At 44.7% G+C, this 19,172-nt stretch overlaps 1 protein-coding gene across 1 annotated transcript in view; it reads right to left on the bottom strand.

Annotated features, from left to right (window-relative positions):
* Positions 1 to 19,172, bottom strand: part of LOC146785832 (transient receptor potential cation channel subfamily V member 6-like) — a 304,076-nt gene that overhangs the window by 264,789 nt on the left and 20,115 nt on the right. Inside the window, exon 4 of the mRNA XM_085635166.1 lies at positions 13,052 to 13,104. Within this exon, the coding sequence (XP_085491292.1) occupies positions 13,052 to 13,065 (14 nt within the window). The 5' untranslated portion in view covers positions 13,066 to 13,104. The remainder of the gene's footprint in view (positions 1 to 13,051; positions 13,105 to 19,172) is intronic.

Raw genomic sequence — 19,172 nt, 5'->3', positions numbered from 1 at the left:
GCAATGTCATCCCCGACACCATAGCTGGCGACTACGTCCTTTGGCAGATAGGGTCTGGGCTCTCTGGTGATCTCTCTATGTACGCTGCCACCAATGGGACTGCTGGGGGTTCCAAGCTGTAAGGCCTTGAGATCAAATTCCTTTAAATGGAGCTCATGGAGGAACCTCCTCTACTCCCTTTCTTTCTCCAAGCTGGCTAGATCCATTTTGAACTGCCTCTCTTCCCTCCTGTCAACTAAATCAGCTGAAGACAGGCTCCCCCCCGAAGTGCTACTACCCGCTCTTGAAGGGGCACTAGGTCCTACATCCATGGTGCCGCTCTCAGGGGGAAAAAGTGATTCTGTCCCTTCCGTAGTGTCCGGTCCTGGCCCCTCCCCTTTTCTACTAGGGTGGGCCATAACCCAGGCTCTCAAGCTAGTTTGGAGTTCTATTTTCTTCGCCCCCGGCTTGAAGAATACCCCCCTCTCCTGGCAGAATTCCTTTAGCTGGGTTACAGTATACTCTTCCAGCCTACCCAACTCAAACTCCACCCTGCCAGGTGGGCCCCAACACTGCAGAGAAGAACTTCACGATAGGAGACCCTTCCTTTAAGAAGAAGTACACCACAGGACAGAACAATTTCGAAAAATTCCAATTAGGGAGACAACCTGGAGAAAACTCCAATAAAAACAACAATCAGGTGTAGGTTGTGGCGCGCGCTAAACTGCTAATGAATGGATGCAAGCACAGACTCAGTATCCCACCGCTGAACACCAACTTGTTGGACCTAACGTCCTTGGGGTAGCTTGGCTCAGGCCAAAAGGCTTTTATTCCAGTAAGGCATATCGTGCTTGCATCACAGCCAACTCACAACCTAACGCAACACCACTTAAAAATTACGCTACACCGAATTTTGATGAAGTTTAGAAGAAGTCTTTATCTTTCCCTCTTCAACATGACTAATCAGTTTCTTTTCATCCAGCACATTTCAGGGTAAAACATTTCATTACATTTGACTTGACAGTAACATTCCCCTCGTGTTTTACTTTAGCACAGCAGATACTTAAACACTCCCTGAGGCTTCCACCCTGCCTTGACTCTGGAGTGCAAATTCAAATCCTCACAGACTGCGCTCCAAAGAACATTTACATAATACACGACTTCAGATGTTCATCTCAGTCTATACGGCGCTCTTCTGATAGATGGTTTACCTAACTGCTATACTTTCTAAACCTTATACCGTCATTAATAATCAGCCCTTTACATATTGAGGTACTAAGTTGGAGATCAACAATGCTGCTGGCAGTCAATTAGGCACATCTAGGCAATTTACTTGCAGGTTACTTTCTCACCAATACGGATCCATTACAGTTAAGCAGTGCATATAACTTATTCTGTTGCTAGACTTCAGACTGCTACCTCCTGCGCTATGCTTGAAATCGTCAATGTGTTAACTTCAGTCACACGTGGGGAATTTTCCCAAAGTGCCTGTATTGATAACTTGAACCGGTATTTCTCCAAGGGACCAGTAACTGGGTTTCACAGGTCATCCTTTGGCCTTAAACGTGTACTCTCCAGAACCTTCCCCCTGTTATCATGCCCAGCTTACTGTGTACACCTGGAATCCTCCTCACGAAGCGGTGCTCACTTGTTGGCCAAGAGGGAGACTTCCTTAGGGGGGTTGAGGACAGTGCACACCCACCGACCACCTCCCATAAGGGCTTCCCCGTGGGGTGATTTCCTCAGTTGCCGGGGTCCTCGCTCTTCCGCTAACTTCCCCGCTGCCGCTCCACTCTTTAGCGGACTCCCAGGGCAGGCGCCGACTCGATTCCGCTCCACTTCCTCAGTCAAGCGCACCTGCAGCCGCCAGTAGCAGCGCGGCTTGCGGGGGCGTGGTCTCCACCCTCGGCTGGCAGCAGGGGGGCGGCGCTTCGGCGCCTGCCCTGCTCACGTGACTCCAGGACGTCGGCTTCAAGGCCGGTCCCGTCCCGTGCTTCCTGGATGCAACTTTCTCCTCAGCTGACAGACGCGATGCTCGCTGGCTACACCGAGGAGTCCCGACACCTCCCCAGACCTCCCGGCGATCTTAGACCACTCCCTGGGGATCTCAGGCAATCCTACAAACCCGGAGCTGCGGCGGTGAGTGTACCAGGTAGAGATCAGTGGCAGGGGGGCGGAAATTAAGGGCGCAAGGCTCACATTAGAGCAGTTGAGTAGGCCCGCCAGTCTTTGGATTATTGGGCACGATCCCTTCCCCTAAAGCCAGGCAAGGTGGACAGTCGCTAGGGCCAATTGGGTTCAAAATCCCAGGCAACAACAAGGATGAGGGCAAGGTAGTCCCAGACGGCGATTCTTCCCCTTGGTCCTACTTCAGGGTTTCTGACCACGCTGAGGGCCCCAAGATGACGATGACCCCCAGAGTCATTAGCTGTGTTCAGGGACCGGTCAGAAGGTTGAGGGTGGTGTCAGCTGATGCGGGAAGTCGCGCAGACCCGAAGACCTGTCAATTCCCTATCTAGCGCGGCTACCTCCCCACTCAGGTGCCTTACTCCTGACTTCCTCACAGCTCAACTAAGTCCTAAAATGGCCGACCCCCCCTCACCTCTATTTATAACCTGGGGCCTGACTGGCCAGAGTGGCCCAGAAGGTTCCGGAACCTCTCATGGCAGTCTATGGCCCAGGTTCTGAGGCGACAGTTGGAACCACCATTTTGTGAAACTACCCTCCCTCTTTCTTCATTTCTTCATGGAAGCACCTTGCGCCTCTCCCTCAGATAGTGAGAGTGGGACGCCCAGAGCCTCTACACCAACACCAAAAAGAAGATAGTGGACAGGAAAACAAATGAGGGGGGTAAAGGGAAAAAAATAGAATGAGGAGGGAACAGCCAAAGGGCTGACAGGTCTAACACACACAGATTCCCTTTTAAGCAGCATCGGCACCAGAACTCAGAAGGGAGCAGACCTAGGGCTATCTTGGTGTACATTGGAAACTATCTTCTGCGTCAAGTTATCTCTGATAAAGCTCAACCAGGTGCAAAACGGGTGGTTGACGACTCTTCCTTTTTAGTGTGACAGGACCTTTGCCACGCTACAGTGGAGAGATGGTGGCGGCTTTGACAGCTAATACAACCCATAAAGTCTTAGGGGGCACAGGCGTATCTACTCATCCCGGGCGTTAGAACTGGGGGTCTCTAGTTGGCTGAGGTAGGTACCTTAGTCCAAATAGGGACCCTTGTTTCTAGTCAGGGAAAGGAGGGACACACTCTTAGATAACCCCTGCTCACCCTCCGGTAGCTTGGCACGAGCAGCCAGGCTTATCTCCAAGGCAATGTGTAAAGTATTTGCAACCACACTCCCAGTAACACAGTAATAACACCACAAATGGACACCACACTGATTTTATAAAAATAGCGGTATCTTTATTAAAAGAAATATGATGAGACCAAACAATAGAAATCCAACATATGCGTATTCATAATATTCCACTTTTCCGGTTATAAGGCCAGCAATCACTTGTAGGTTCTTGCAGTAGTAATGAGCAGTTCACAATGATCTAATGCAGTCCTAATGCAATGCTATGCAGTTCGTAATGCAGTTTGTAATGTAGAAATAAGCCAGTCCTTAATGCAAGTACTAATGCAGTTCGTAACGCAGGAATAATGAAGTTCGTAATGCAAGAATAATGCAGTTCTTAATGCAAGAATAATGCAGTTCTTAGTGCAAGAATAATGCAGTTCTTAGTGCAAGAATAATGCTATAAGCCAATCTAGACCGGTCAGCTCAGGCACCACTAGGCCCCAACAACAGAGACAACGGTCGTAAACTTAACGGGGCGGCCCGGGTTCTGCTGGGCAGGTACGGGCCGCTCGGGGACTCAGCGCGTCTAGTGCGGTGCAGCGGGAGAGAGATCGGAGCACTCCTGTACTCATCCTACATGGTTCCCCAGGTCACACACGCTTGCGGCTCCCGACCTGAGTCCAAGCCTTACCTGGGGGGTGCGCTGCCTCGCTCTCTCTCTCCCCGCTCGTCGGATGTCCTGCTGGGTAGTCCCGATGACGTGGCAACTCTTTTGCTAGGCGAAGCTGTAGCCAGGCGGGTTACGGCGCTGCTTTCTCCTTTGTTGACGAGCTTGGGCAGATTCCTCTGGGCGAGCAATGATCAGGATCCCTTTCACCTTGCAGCTTCTTTAGTTCAAGAAATCCTTTAGCGTGCGATCCTTACTCACAGCCTCAGTTATGATGACGGCTCGGGCCACAAACTGCAATGCAGCAGCGCGGAAGATGTTTCACGCTGCGGGGGCAATGCGGTCACGGGGCACCTCGTAAACAGCACCACAGACCACACGGCAGTCTCAGGCGTGCAAAAGCACACGCACCAAGTGTCGCTGAGACATGGTTGGAAACTTTGATGTTCCTGAGTTTCCACAACAGAGGACCAGCTCTCCTTGGGCCCTTGGAGACAAGTTACTTCAGGACACAGCACACAGCAAAGTCCTTTCAAGCCGGGGGACACAGCACACAGCAAGGCCCCTTGTCCTCTCCTTAGTCAAATCAGCAAACTGCAGGCCAGCCCCAGAACACACAGCAAGGGCAGTCCTTCTCTTAAGTCTCTTCAGCTGTTCTTCTTTGGCAGAGGTTCCTCTTGATCACAAAGTATTTTCAATCCTTTTTCAGTCTTGAGTTCGGGGGTTTCAGCTCTCACATTTATACCCCTAATTGCCTTTGAAGTCTTTGTGTTCAGGGGGCTCTGAGCCCGGTCCAAACCAGTTCTGGGTGTCTTCCTGCCAGTGCACACCCTCTTCTTTTGATAGTGAGGGTCCGGGCCGCAGACGCTCCGCAGGAGGTGGAGCCATCCTTTTGTGGCAGCAGCACAGCCCTCTTCACATCCAGGGGGCTACTCCTCCCACCACACCAAATGCAGGCCAGCCTGTTGCTGTCTCACCTTCTCAGGACACCTCCCCGGACCCTGCCACATCCAAACCCAGACAGTCAATACACAACCAGGCAGAGGCACGCAGGATGGTTAGTACAAGAAACCAGTCACTTCTAAAAGCGTGGTTTCTAAACACACAATTTAAAAACCATCTTCACAAAAAGATGTGTTATTAAATTCTGAGTTCTGGCACACTAAACTCCATCTCTCCATCTTATGCCGCTGGGAAGATATGCTGGAAGCATGGTACACAGCATTCCCCATTTTGTCCTATGGGCAAGATGGCCTTGCAACAGTGAAACACGAAATTGGCAATATTTCACTGTCAGGACATGGTACACACCTCAGTACATGTCCTACCTTTCACATACACTGTACCCTGCCCTAGGGGTTCCTTGGGCCTACTATAGGAGTGTCTGATGTGCATAAAAAAGGGAAGGGTAAAGCCTGGCAAGTGGGTGCACTCGTCAGGGCAACAAGGCAGTTAACAAACTGCGTGCAGGCACTGCAGTGAAAGGCATGAGGTCTCTTTTTAGGGCTACTTATGTGGGTGGCACAATTAGTGCTGCAGGCCCACTAGTAGCATTTGCATTACTAGCCCTGGCACACATAGTGCGCTTTACTAGGAACTTTACTAGTAAGACAAACATACCAATTATGGACAACCAGTTACCATAACACTTTACACAGAGAGCATATGCACTGTAGCACTGATCAGCAGTAGTAAAGTGCCCCGAGTCCTAAAACCAACAAAAACAGGTCAGAAACAATACAGGAGGAAGGTAAAAAGTTCAGGGATGACCCTGCAAAAAGGGCCAAGTCCAACATAACCCCCTTACAGCCAAAACACAGGGTAGACCGATCACTACCTTGATGAGCTTCCCTGCTTTGGGCGATAGAACACGGACCCTGGCCCGCAACTGCAGGGGCATATTCCAGTTCTACGCCAATCTGAACCCAGTTGGATCCATCTGTCCATACTATCAGGGCTCCCTAAGCTAACCCAGGGAGGACCCATCTCCTTACCTGGGGACCCCATCTGTGCAGTGCCTAAACTTTCTTTGCTCACAGATGTGTCCACACTGGTGGACAGTACCCACATGGCCACCCTCGAGGTGCGACTCCAGCCCCCCTCCCAGGGGCAACTCTGTCCACCAGGACAACCAGCCAAAGTGGCCACTGACAGCTGTCAGTGATGAGAGCCGGGCCTCATGCCTTTCAGGCCTCTCTAACCTCTGTGGTGTCAGAAAGCAGGGGGCAGTAGCCCCAATGTGCCTGGCACCTTTCCTCCACTCTCCCTTCTGCCAAGTCAGGTATGGCATCCTGACACTGGCCCGCCAACCCAGGGTCTGTACCCTCCGGCTGGACAAGAGACTGGGGTGGGCTCTCCAACAACCTGCCTTCCTATCTGGACCCATGCACCCTCCCCACTGGAGCGGTGCTACCAGACACCAGAACTGGTGGGATGCTGGTTACAGCAGTCCCCCTCAGTTCACCTGACACTTTGGGATCCCCCTCAGGAAGTGGCCTCCCGGTACAGACTAGGCTCCCCTCCTGGTGTTCCCTTACGGAACCAACCAGGTCCTGGGACTGGGTATCGGGCACCTTGGGACACAACCCCCTACCACTCCTTTTCCTCTGAGACAGGACGTGGGACCCTCCACCCCTCCCACTACATTGGGACCTATCTGGGCTACCACAAACCTCCCCTACCTCACTTGGTTGGGGAAAACCTGAATCACTTCCAAAAGCTTCCTCAGACCCTTGGGAATCCACCCAAAGGTCTGCCTCCTGCGCAAGATCCCTGAAATCCGAGAACTTGCACCCCACTGGGTGTTGGCATAGCTCTGGAAAACAGGGACTTAAAATATGCTCTCCAACAAATGAATCACACAGCCCCCCACAGTTGTCAACCAAGCTATCCTTTGCCTCACCCTCCAGTGCCTTTCACAAGTACCCCACACCACTCTCCTGAGATTGTCAAGACAGTGTCTGACTGTCTCCGTCACTCAATCTAAACTCTTCTGGGCGGTCTCCACACTCACACACCAAGTTTTCTACCATGGGGGAACCCCTCCCCCTGCACCTCTCATCTAGGGGCAGTAGTCTGTCCCTCCCACCACTAGGAATATGATCCCTGGTGTCAGTTCCCCAATCTACTTCAGGGACACTGCACACCACTGGAGCTACCTCATAAACCTGAACCCCCTGGTGTATGTTAACCCCCTCCCTCAAGTAAGGCGCCACCTCTCTGGGTGTATGTACTTTTCTCTCAGCACTAGACACTACATTTTTGCTGCCACTATCTGAGCTGGACTTCACCTCCAACCCAACATGTGTAGAGTGGAGATCACGATTCTTGGGTATGTACAATATGGAGAAAAATCTCTACTAACAAAAAGGGAGGAGGGCACGGAAGCAGGGTAGATTGATTTGGGCTTCAGTGGAGGAATGGATGGAAGTGATGAGTAGTGATGTAGCAACTAACTCGGGAATAACGGACGAATAGGGCTTAAACAAGACATGTATCCAGAGCTTTGAAGGGTTTAAGTGGTTATGCATATGCAAAAGTCACGTTAAAGCTTCAGATGGTATACAACGGGCCCGCATTTTATGTATCGGAGTGTTTTTCATGCACTTAACAGTAGAGTTTAGCTCTACGGGGCTATTATGCCATTGTGAAATGCTACTGTCTGCTGCTACTCTAACCTCTTAAAAAAGTTAGATAACGCTTAGCGAGCCAGTGGCAATCACTATTTGCAATTTATTGTCCTTCAAGCACTTTATATTAGGAGGATTTAAACTGGGGGGCTGCTATATCACTATTATATTGCCTTATGAGTATAGTACTGTATGTCGCCATGAGATGGCGACATATAGTACTATACCCCTTTTATCGTATGTTTTGATACTGAGCTGTGTTTTTTTATATGATGGTGTTTTATCTTAACTTTGGAGTTGTATTTTATTGCAATATGGGATATGAAATGATTATTAATGACTTCTGAATATTTTTTATAAATAATATTGTGAGTGAATTGTTACCCATACTTTAAACATATTACAAATATAAAAATAAAGGTTTGTTGTAATCACATTGGCCAGACACTGCTTTCTATATACGCTGACATCCATATACCAAATAGTCTTACTCATGTAGTAATTCTGGCTCACTACTGAATTCCTGGAATACTCTTGGCTTACTCCTGCCTTACTCCTGCAATTCAGGAGTAAGCCAGGAGTACTAAAAGAGCAGGTCACTGCAATAACTTTGCGAATCAAGCCCATTGTTTCGTAGCCAATTGGTTGTTCCAATTTGAAATTCAGAAAACAGACAAACAACAGCTCCTTTTATGAATTTTACAGTGGCAGGCTTTCAACAACATCGCTCCACTGAGCCTAAGACTTTTAACACCAATTTAAATCTCAAATTCTCATCTTGTATTTCTAATTTGAAATCATTCAGGGAAGTAAACTAGGAGTACTTCTCTCTGCTGTCGCACAATAAAATTGTACATTGTGTTACATTAAATAATAGTACTACTGTACATTGTTTTTGTATAGTGCTTCATACTGCACACTTCTTTCATTTCTAAGCCCTGCAAATAACAGAGGTTACTATTACTCAATTTATGGTACTTAATTTTTGATACTCAATTCCCCTACCTTTAATGGAGGGCTATGTTGACTTTGCCAGGATTCAAACTTGCTAATGCCTTTGATAGAGCGTCATGCGATTCTGAAATTTGTAGGGGTGCATCATATTCACCGTTAGTCAGCACCCGCATATTAATCGATGTGTGCTAAGAAGTGCCATAGAAATGTATTGCTGTAATTGTTTAACGTAGAGGTGATTAGAAATGTAATAATGCTTTCCGTGAAGAGTAAAGTTGCAAACTATCGTGAATGTATTTAGTAAATGCATAGTGATTAGTTTCGTGCAATGCAATGTCCTAGGTTAAACGTGTGCCATGTTAAAGTTACATGTGTAGGTTGCTTATTCACATATATGAGAATAATGAGCTAATGCTTAGAGTGTGAATTAGTAATGTGTTTAACAGTGTAAAGGCCTGATCACCTATACTTTAGAAGAGAAGGGCCTGTTCATTTTCTTATGTTAGCTAACGTTGTAGGCCAAAAATGATTTCCCTTGGTAAAGGCTTTAGGTTGCAGGGAGATGTAGAATCTTGGAGACTTGAAATGTGTTTCTCGTTCCCATGTTTCTGTTGCAGGTGCAAGGACATTTAGCTCATTGGTGAGACTAGGTCTTTGTTTTAGGAGTTAGGATGCTGCAGAAGCCAACAGGGGAGTGCATTGGATTGTGGAGATTATACTTTCAGCGGAGAAGGTGCCTGGGACCCAAGGTCAAGCTAACCGTCGTTAGATGCCTTACAAGTTTGACGGAAAACTACTGGGAGAAGACCTGGCTGAAGAGGTGTGCCGAAGGGCGTGTTCTACGATTTTGGGGTTTTGTATTAGGGACAGTGCCCGTGGGTTGAGCAGTTGAGGTTTAGACGGGAAGCTAGAAAGAGCATCTTAGATCGAGCTCTGCCTAAGTGAATGTACTTCTTAGGAAGTCTTCACTTCTGACACCTTTAATTTCCTTGCCTGGGAAGGGCATGCTAAGTAGGGATGTCACATTAGAGTTAGTGTAGGGATAGATTAACGCTTTTCCTTTTTAGACTAATGATTCCTAATTTGGATATTGGCTTAACCATTGCTTTCTTGATGATCTTGGAGTCAGTGATTCTTTTTGTCTTGAGTTGGATGAGAATCCTCCGTAGACTTGCTTTTGTATTAGTGCCCATTTATCTTCTAAACCTTGTATTGAGGTGTTTGTAGTTTGGTTGTAATAAAATCTTATAAATTTTAGATTCGGAGTCCATGGTCCTTTCCAAATGAAATCTAATTTTGGTGATTATGTTCTGATAATCATATTTCCTCCCCTCTACGCTATTCAGCAGATAAAAAGATCCTGGCGACCTGAGAGGATTCTTGGAGATAACTAGGTAGGCAAGAATCCGGCCCCATCACCTTTCACCCCATACTTTCAACTACTACAGGTACTAATGATAAATTGTCTTTTCATACCACTTCAACCTGGTGTTTTCACATTTTAAACTACTGTAAATAGCAGGTGGTACATTCACCCAGTCAAATGATACTCAATAGTGGCTTCTGGTGCTCAGCACCAGCACTTAATCATCAGCACCAGTGTGCTTCATGAGCACCAATTAAGGACATTTATGGTAGGCATGGGAAGATTAAGTGATTTACCCAGAATCACAGGATGTTGAGCGGGTGCTGAGACTCGAACCTGGTTCCCAAGCTCTGAGGTCGTCAGCTTTGGCCATTACTCCACATCCTCTCCCCATTTTCATGGTTTGTAGTTGGTTCTGTTTTGGCGGCACTAGCAGGGGAATGGGCTGGGGCAAGCTGCCTCCTGACGAGAGCTTAGGTACTTAATTTTACAAATGAACAACTGTTCAAAACACTGCTCACCAAGAGCGTACATCCATCTCCAACATTCTGGAAATTCAAGCAACTGCTATCATTGAAAGTAAAATCAACACAACAGATCTTCCCCTGTTCCATACAAACTATGTACAATAACAAAATAACACAAAAGGTGATATCCTAAAAAGGTTGAAGAACAGGATAAAATATATATTATATATACACATATAACACTAAATGTTTAACATTGCAAGATAATAACTAAGACATTACAAATTATTCACTAAAGAGTAAAAATAAAAACATAGACTCAATGATCAACACCTCAAAATACTATTCACCACTACTTTCTCTGCTCAACCATCCTCTTCCTCACAGACATATTCGGACATCCATTTGGGTCTTTTCCTAGCTCTCTTATTCACATCAGAACTGCAATTACGTCCAGAGTCTTTATTAAGATATACATCTGATACACACCCTTCCTCATTCACAGGCAACTCATTGACCATCTCCTCACATCCACTGGATTGAACCTCTGAAATGCCAATTCTACCAGTGTCATCTGCAATCATCTTCATACTCACATTCAATGCTTTGTAATTAACAAGTGTTTAATTTTACCATCTCCTCCAACAAGGAATTTGTTTACTCCATGTCACAGTGATTACCCATATTGCCACTACAAACATACAATTTTTTGTCACCTTTCACAACAGAACTCTTTAAGTTCTATACCTTCCCTTCACTTAGTAAAACTGCATTCCTCAAAATGTCAATGGCCTTTAAGGATTCTGAAAATTGACTCTCTCCTTTTCTTACTTTCCATGCTTTTTACAGTGACAAACATTCCAACCTCAATTGTAGGTTCTTCCAATGATCCCCACTTAGAATCATAATACTTCTTGTATTTCTTAGGAGTATTTACAATTCTTGTTCTCACATTAATGGAAATACTACATCCCATGTTGATTTTACTACCCATTCCAGGTTGTTTTCGGATCTTGGTTGTCTGTATCTCATTATCTCATAAGGAGAACATCCAGTCATATCATTTTCTGTGGTCCCATACATCCACACTGTTCTCAAAACATCTAATTCCCAATCTCTATTATCTCTCAAGGCTAACTGAATGGCTGCTTTTAACACCCTGTTGAACCTCTCGATCATACCATTCCCTCTAGGATTGTATACAGAAGTGGTACGATGTTTGACCCTAATCCTATTAAAGTACACCTTAGCTTTGACAGATACAAATTTTACCCCATTCCCATTGATGACCAGCAGAGGTGACCCTTCACTAACAAACACCTAGTCCAGGAATTCCATCATATATCCATCTCCAATTCCCTGTGGCAACTCTTCGATTCCAGCACCAACATTCCGGAATCTGAAGAAGCTGCTATCAGTTAAAGTAGAATCCACACAACTGGGTGGCTTGCAACTTTTGCTATTTCCACAATGAGGTGTTATATGCAGGCTTTTAACTTCACATTGGAAACAAGCATTAGAAATGTATGTTTCACCTTTGAGACCTATTGGTTTTACCAATGGTTATAGCCATGCTGCACAGCTTCCCTTATGCTGTGCAAAACATGGCTTAAAATAAAGTAAAAACCCTTTGAAGCAGACAGCCATGTCTTTTTGAAGGCGCATGCGCCAAGCATGCAGACACCTGCAAAATTACATAAGCTACTTTTTTCTCATTGTTTATCGACCCACGTTGGATCATTAATCAAAGAAGAAAGAAAAGTAGCGTGGGTGCATGGAAGGAACAAAGGTGGCAGAAGCAACTCAGACAAAGGGCAGAATAATGGGGGGAGGGTGTGTGGATGCAATATAAGGGGGAGAAGGAAGCAACATGGAGCGGGAGAAAGCAACGCATGGGTGCAGCTGTGTGGGAAGCAACCCATAGGGTGTGGGGAGGAAAGCACAGCATCTTGCAACACACAGCGCATGCTCGGTAGCAGAACACAAAATGATGGGGTCCCCCTGCAGAATGGGCTCAATGAGAGCACCCTGGACAGTTGGGCCTCCCCTACACCGCAGGGGCCTGCTTGGTAAAGCAAAGTGACTTTCCAGAGCGTTGAACTATTTCTTATTTCAGGCCATTGCATCCCTTGCACGCATACTGCAAGGCATGCAATGGCATGGCTTAGAGGGTGAGGGGGCCCACCTTCAAAACAAGAAACCCTGAGGGCTATACGCACAGGGGTGGGGCTGTGGAGGTCTCAGTTACACCCCTGCCCATGCGCTGTGTAGTGTGTGAGATCTAGAAAGTAGCCTGATGTACAAGGTATATTTCTTTTATTTTTCTTCCCATGGGGAAAAATATTTTTCCTCCATAAAGGAACCCTTTCACCTAAGCCCTTGCAGGAGATCTACAACTTTGTTACTGGACACAGCTGTGGCGTAAAAATAGTAAAACCAATTACAGTTGACAGTTATCGTTTTGCGTATTCAGCCATAAATGTATGTGTACAGCCTTAAGCCGCTTTGTTATTCTAGCTAGATATGCTTAAATCGATAGTATCAAATATCAGAAAAAATACTGTTTGTAACAATTTCAGATTCTTACTTAATTCATACTAAGCCGTGGCTCCTAAAAATGTTTTCCTTTTTTTAATGTATTTTATTAAAAAAAAAATTAAATGTCATTTACATAATTCTTTCTATCAAGTTACCTTGAGTCTTGCATAATGGTAATATGTGTGCTTCTTCAAGAGGCATTCACAACCTAAGAAAATACAAAAGACATTCGTTTTTACAATCATTCTTTTTTACCTTGGACCAGCATCTTGTTTCCAATGGGCCCACAAACACAGGTAGCTGTTATTCCGATACAAGATGTAGTCTACCAGTATATTCTAATTACCAGTGGCATATACACATTATAGTTTCAAAGTGAATAATATATAACGTGCATCAACTGAAATATCCCCCGGCTAAATAACTTTAAAAAAACAATCTGTGCAGAGCTGAGAAAAGTACTGATGGAGGAAAATGATTCACAAATGTTAATCAGCCCAACATGAACTATGAGGGCCTCCTTCTTAAAGACATTAGTATATCTGCGTAACGTTTACACATTGTAGGATTTTACAGGTTACGTCTGGAAACCAGTGCCACTCAGGTTTTTCAGGCGTAATACTGGAAAGGTTTTGTAAACTTTTTTTTAAAAGCAAAACATTTTTTGACATGGTTTATAGTGTCACATGTAAAAAAATAGCACATCAAATGCATTTACTTTTTTTTTTTAAGTTTAGAAAGCTTTATTGAACAAAAAGAGGAAACATGGTACAAAAATATAATACTAAGAATAAATTACTTATCCACCTAGTAACATATAAAACTACTTATGAAGAAAAAGAGAAAAATCTAATACAGCATAAATGTCTAGATTGCAACCACTATAAAAGGAAAACATAAGCGCAGAGTACCATTCTTGAAATAGCATTTTTGATTTAGCTTTTTTGGGTGAGAAAGATAGAAAAAGGGAAGAAGATATAGAAGAAAGAAAGAGAAAGAGAGAGAAAATAAAAGGGAGAGGAGAGAGGGAAAGTAAAGAGTAGAAAAAGGATATCATCAATTGTATATTGTAAAAATTGGTAAAGTTTTCCAGTGACTCAAAATATACAGAATAAAGAAACACAATAATGAATAAAAAATCCTAACTATGCAAAACATATATGTAGGAATAAGCAGAGCAATTCAAGGTGGTTGAAAAACAAAATTACTGGCATTGGCATGTAGTGCAGGAGAAGAAACATAGGGCCATATGTATCAAGCAAAATTGCGATCGCAACCGCCGAAATTTGCAGAATTTCGGCATTTGCGATCGCAATTTTGCTAAGTGGTATGTATGAAGGCAAATCTGCGTGCAAAATAACGAATCAGAAAATTTGCGATTCCTTATTTTGCAATTGCATTTAAGGAATCTCAAATTTTGCGATTCCTTAAATGCAATGTAAGAAGCACCAAGAAAGTGCAATTTGGCCTTAAGGAATCGCAAATTACCACCAACTTCAAGTTGGTGGCAATTTGCGATTTCTTTGAAAAATTCACTTTTTTGCATTTTTCAAAGTGCAATGTGAAGCACATATATGCCCTTAGGGCATGTATGTGCGCCACATGTGCACCCATGCTTATTTCAGGGGTGCTTTTAATTTAAAGAACAATGGTCCTTAGCATAAATTGAATTGGAAAAGAACTGTTGCAGCATAGACTACAATGAGACCTATGTGTGTTCTTCCTAAGTCCAGCCGGACAAAGGAACATTTATTCTAAAGTTTTAATAGAAATAAGGAAATGAAGAGTAATCAAACAAGGGCACAATCCTGTACCAAGTTTTCAAAAAAGGAGACAAGAAAGTCAGATTAAAGTGGAAGAAAATAACAGGCAAAAGGTTTTAGGAGCAAACAAGGGGGCTTACAAAACAATAATCAACTTAAGTAAGCACAACCCAGCAGATACCACAAAACATTTTCGCAGTGGATAAAATTGTGGTACTGTAATAGAAAGTCAACGACGTTTCGATCCCTAGCTCCTAATACAGTGGGATCATCATCAGGACTAAAATTTGAGAAGGAGTTGCCTGGTATAAATTGGCAATGCCTGTTGACATAAATTTGGGAAGAAGGGGGAGAAGAAAACAGACAAAACAATTTGTTCAGCAGTTCAATTTTGACGTACATAAAAACAACAACAGTTGTGAGGTCCAAGGACGTGCCTCATGCATATGGTGAATGTTGGCGCTTTTAGAACGGTTCATGAGCGCGGGTGTGGAGGGAACATCCATTAGGTAGTGCTGGGCGCCGCCGCTGAAAAAGCTTGGAATACGAGGCTGAAACTCAGGTGAGTCGTGGAGGTAGTGGTTCGCGTGCGTGGCCAGGTTGCGTTCATGTGGCTAGATGCTGATCATGCGCTGAGCATCTTAGGTGAAATCATGCCATCAGGAGAAGTTGATTAAGGCTTGGCCGGAGAAGTTAAAGTTGTTGACTTGTAAGGTGAAAATTCTAATGCGAAAGGGTGCCTTACATACAACACGCAGTTAAATTAAAACAATTTACCTAAGAGTGTCGGCGAGAGAAACTAGTTTACACTCGCGGCAGGGCTTGATTGAGCAGGGCGATCAATTGCTGTAGGCGGACACTGTGAATGGGAAGGAAGAGGGACGTTTGAGGGATGTGGCACAGGGGGAGATGCAAGAGCCGTGAGTGGGAGGTCTGACGGCTTACCGTTGGAACAACAAGGATTATGTTCCGATGGGGCGGTTAGTAGGACGCGATCATCCACGTGAGAGATGGGCGATAGCAACAATGGCTGCGTCTTGTTTGAAGTTACAGAGCTGAAATTAGGGGGGGAAAAGAGCGAGGTAATAGTGAGGGACGGGAGATAAAACCGTGGTGTTAGGCCAGGAAATTAAATGAGACAGGCTTACCTGCTATGGTTGGCTCTGTGGGAAAAGGTGAGAGAACGTCCAGAGGATACAGCGAACGGCAGCTACAATGGCTGTCCGTTAGTAGATACGAGCTGAATTGGAAAGGAGGAGCTCGTTAGAGGACGTTTAGGGATGGGATAATAACGAGTGTATTTTCTCATGTGAGCGCTTACCTCAACGGAGTCTCAATGGGACGTGTGTGGGCGTCCGATGTGGCCTTCGATGTGGACTGGGCTCGGAGGCATTGGTGCGGTTTAAAACACCGCGAGAGAGTGAAGATAGTAGTAGGACTGCGCGTAGGACCGTGTGAGGGAGTGGAAATAGTGGTAGGACTGTGCCAGGAAGTAAAACGATAGCGGGGGACATTGTGAAGTGGGGAAAAGTGAATGTGACTGTTTAAAACAATGCGGTTATACTTATTATAATCAACATGAGTTAATTACATAAACAGGTGATTAAGAATAGAAACCAAATTGAATTGACAGCAAGATTATTCGGTTGGGCTACCTCTGTAGCTAGGATGAAAGGCGATTAACAAGAGCGCCAAATTAGAACATCATGAGCAACCATGAAAAACCTTGAATAAACAAGTACAGGCGGAATTTTTGAGCAAATTTAAAAAGTATAAGAAGTGTGATTGCTGGAAGGGAAAGTTCATTAATATTTGAAAGGTTCTTAAAGCAGTGTTGTCCAATCTTCTGTCCTGTTCAGGCCATTGCGAATTGAGTCATAGGTGATGATAGATTTAAGTTCTTCTCGGTTCAGTAGTTGGGCAATGTTGCCTCCACGCTGTGGTAGTTTCAGAACTTTTAAAACTGTCCAGCGAATTTCATCTTCATTGTGATTGGCCTCTGTGAAGTGCTCGACCAGCGGCGCATTTGGAGTCCTGCATCGTATTCTGCTTCTGTGTTGGCAGATTCTTGTCTTTACTTTCTGTGTGGTTTGCCCAATGTAGATTTTCTGACATGGGCAATAGATGAGGTAGATTACATTTGATGTATTACAGTTAGAGAAAGAGTGGCAAAGTGAAGTAATGTTATTGAAAGTGAAACTTTTACCCTCAATGGTAAATGCACAAATATTACAACAACCGCATTTGAAATGACCAATGATGGGGGAAAGGCCCCAAACAACATCAAGAGTAGAAGCATTGACAGGAGAAGGCAAAGAAGCTCGGATAAGATGATCCTTCAAATTTTTGTTCTTTTTAAATGCGAACAAAGGTTTCTCTAGTGCTAGATTACCTACATTCAAGATTGGCCAATGATGGAGTATCATCTTCCTCAATTTGTTTGAGACTGGAGAGAATGTTGTCACACATGCTATTCTTTGTGTTTCTTTTTTGGGTTTGGGGGTCAGCAGGATTTCCCTTGGGCAATACCATGCGCGTTTTGAAGCATTTTTCACTATTTTTCTAGGGTAACCTCTAGCTTTCAATTTTGCCGAAAGATAGTTTGTGTGACAACATTCTCTCCAGTCTCAAACAAATTGAGGGAGATGATACTCCATCATTGGCCAATCTTGAATGTAGGTAATCTAGCACTAGAGAAACCTTTGTTCGCATTTAAAAAGAACAAAAATTTGAAGGATCATCTTATCCGAGCTTCTTTGCCTTCTCCTGTCAATGCTTCTACTCTTGATGTTGTTTGGGGCCTTTCCCCCATCATTGGTCATTTCAAATGCGGTTGTTGTAATGTTTGTGCATTAACCATTGAGGGTAAAAGTTTCACTTTCAATAACATTACTTCACTTTGCCACTCTTTCTCTAACTGTAATACATCAAATGTAATCTACCTCATCTATTGCCCATGTCAGAAAATCTACATTGGGCAAACCACACAGAAAGTAAAGACAAGAATCTGCCAACACAGAAGCAGAATACGATGCAGGACTCCAAATGCGCCTCTGGTCGAGCACTTCACAGAGGCCAATCACAATGAAGATGAAATTCGCTGGACAGTTTTAAAAGTTCTGAAACTACCACAGCGTGGAGGCAACATTGCCCAACTACTGAACCGAGAAGAACTTAAATCTATCATCACCTATGACTCAATTCGCAATGGCCTGAACAGGACAGAAGATTGGACAACACTGCTTTAAGAACCTTTCAAATATTAATGAACTTTCCCTTCCAGCAATCACACTTCTTATACTTTTTAAATTTGCTCAAAAATTCCGGCTGTACTTGTTTATTCAAGGTTTTTCATGGTTGCTCATGATGTCCTAATTTGGCGCTCTTGTTAATCGCCTTTCATCCTAGCTACAGAGGTAGCCCAACCGAATAATCTTGCTGTCAATTCAATTTGGTTTCTATTCTTAATCACCTGTTTATGTAATTAACTCATGTTGATTATAATAAGTATAACCGCATTGTTTTAAACAGTCACATTCACTTTTCCCCACTTCACAATGTCCCCCGCTATCGTTTTACTTCCTGGCACAGTCCTACCACTATTTCCACTCCCTCACACGGTCCTACGCGCAGTCCTACTACTATCTTCACTCTCTCGCGGTGTTTTAAACCGCACCAATGCCTCCGAGCCCAGTCCACATCGAAGGCCACATCGGACGCCCACACACGTCCCATTGAGACTCCGTTGAGGTAAGCGCTCACATGAGAAAATACACTCGTTATTATCCCATCCCTAAACGTCCTCTAACGAGCTCCTCCTTTCCAATTCAGCTCGTATCTACTAACGGACAGCCATTGTAGCTGCCGTTCGCTGTATCCTCTGGACGTTCTCTCACCTTTTCCCACAGAGCCAACCATAGCAGGTAAGCCTGTCTCATTTAATTTCCTGGCCTAACACCACGGTTTTATCTCCCGTCCCTCACTATTACCTCGCTCTTTTCCCCCCCTAATTTCAGCTCTGTAACTTCAAACAAGACGCAGCCATTGTTGCTATCGCCCATCTCTCACGTGGATGATCGCGTCCTACTAACCGCCCCATCGGAACATAATCCTTGTTGTTCCAACGGTAAGCCGTCAGACCTCCCACTCACGGCTCTTGCATCTCCCCCTGTGCCACATCCCTCAAACGTCCCTCTTCCTTCCCATTCACAGTGTCCGCCTACAGCAATTGATCGCCCTGCTCAATCAAGCCCTGCCGCGAGTGTAAACTAGTTTCTCTCCCCGACACTCTTAGGTAAATTGTTTTAATTTAACTGCATGTTGTATGTAAGGCACCCTTTCGCATTAGAATTTTCACCTTACAAGTCAACAACTTTAACTTCTCCGGCCAAGCCTTAATCAACTTCTCCTGATGGCATGATTTCACCTAAGATGCTCAGCGCACGATCAGCATCTAGCCACATGAACGCAACCTGGCCACGCACGCGAACCACTACCTCCACGACTCACCTGA

Source organism: Triturus cristatus, chromosome 11 (genome assembly GCF_964204655.1).
Source record: "Triturus cristatus chromosome 11, aTriCri1.1, whole genome shotgun sequence".
Taxonomy (NCBI): Eukaryota; Metazoa; Chordata; class Amphibia; order Caudata; family Salamandridae; genus Triturus; species Triturus cristatus.
Note: the sequence above shows the minus strand (reverse complement) of the source record. Positions and strands in the feature narration are given on the sequence as shown.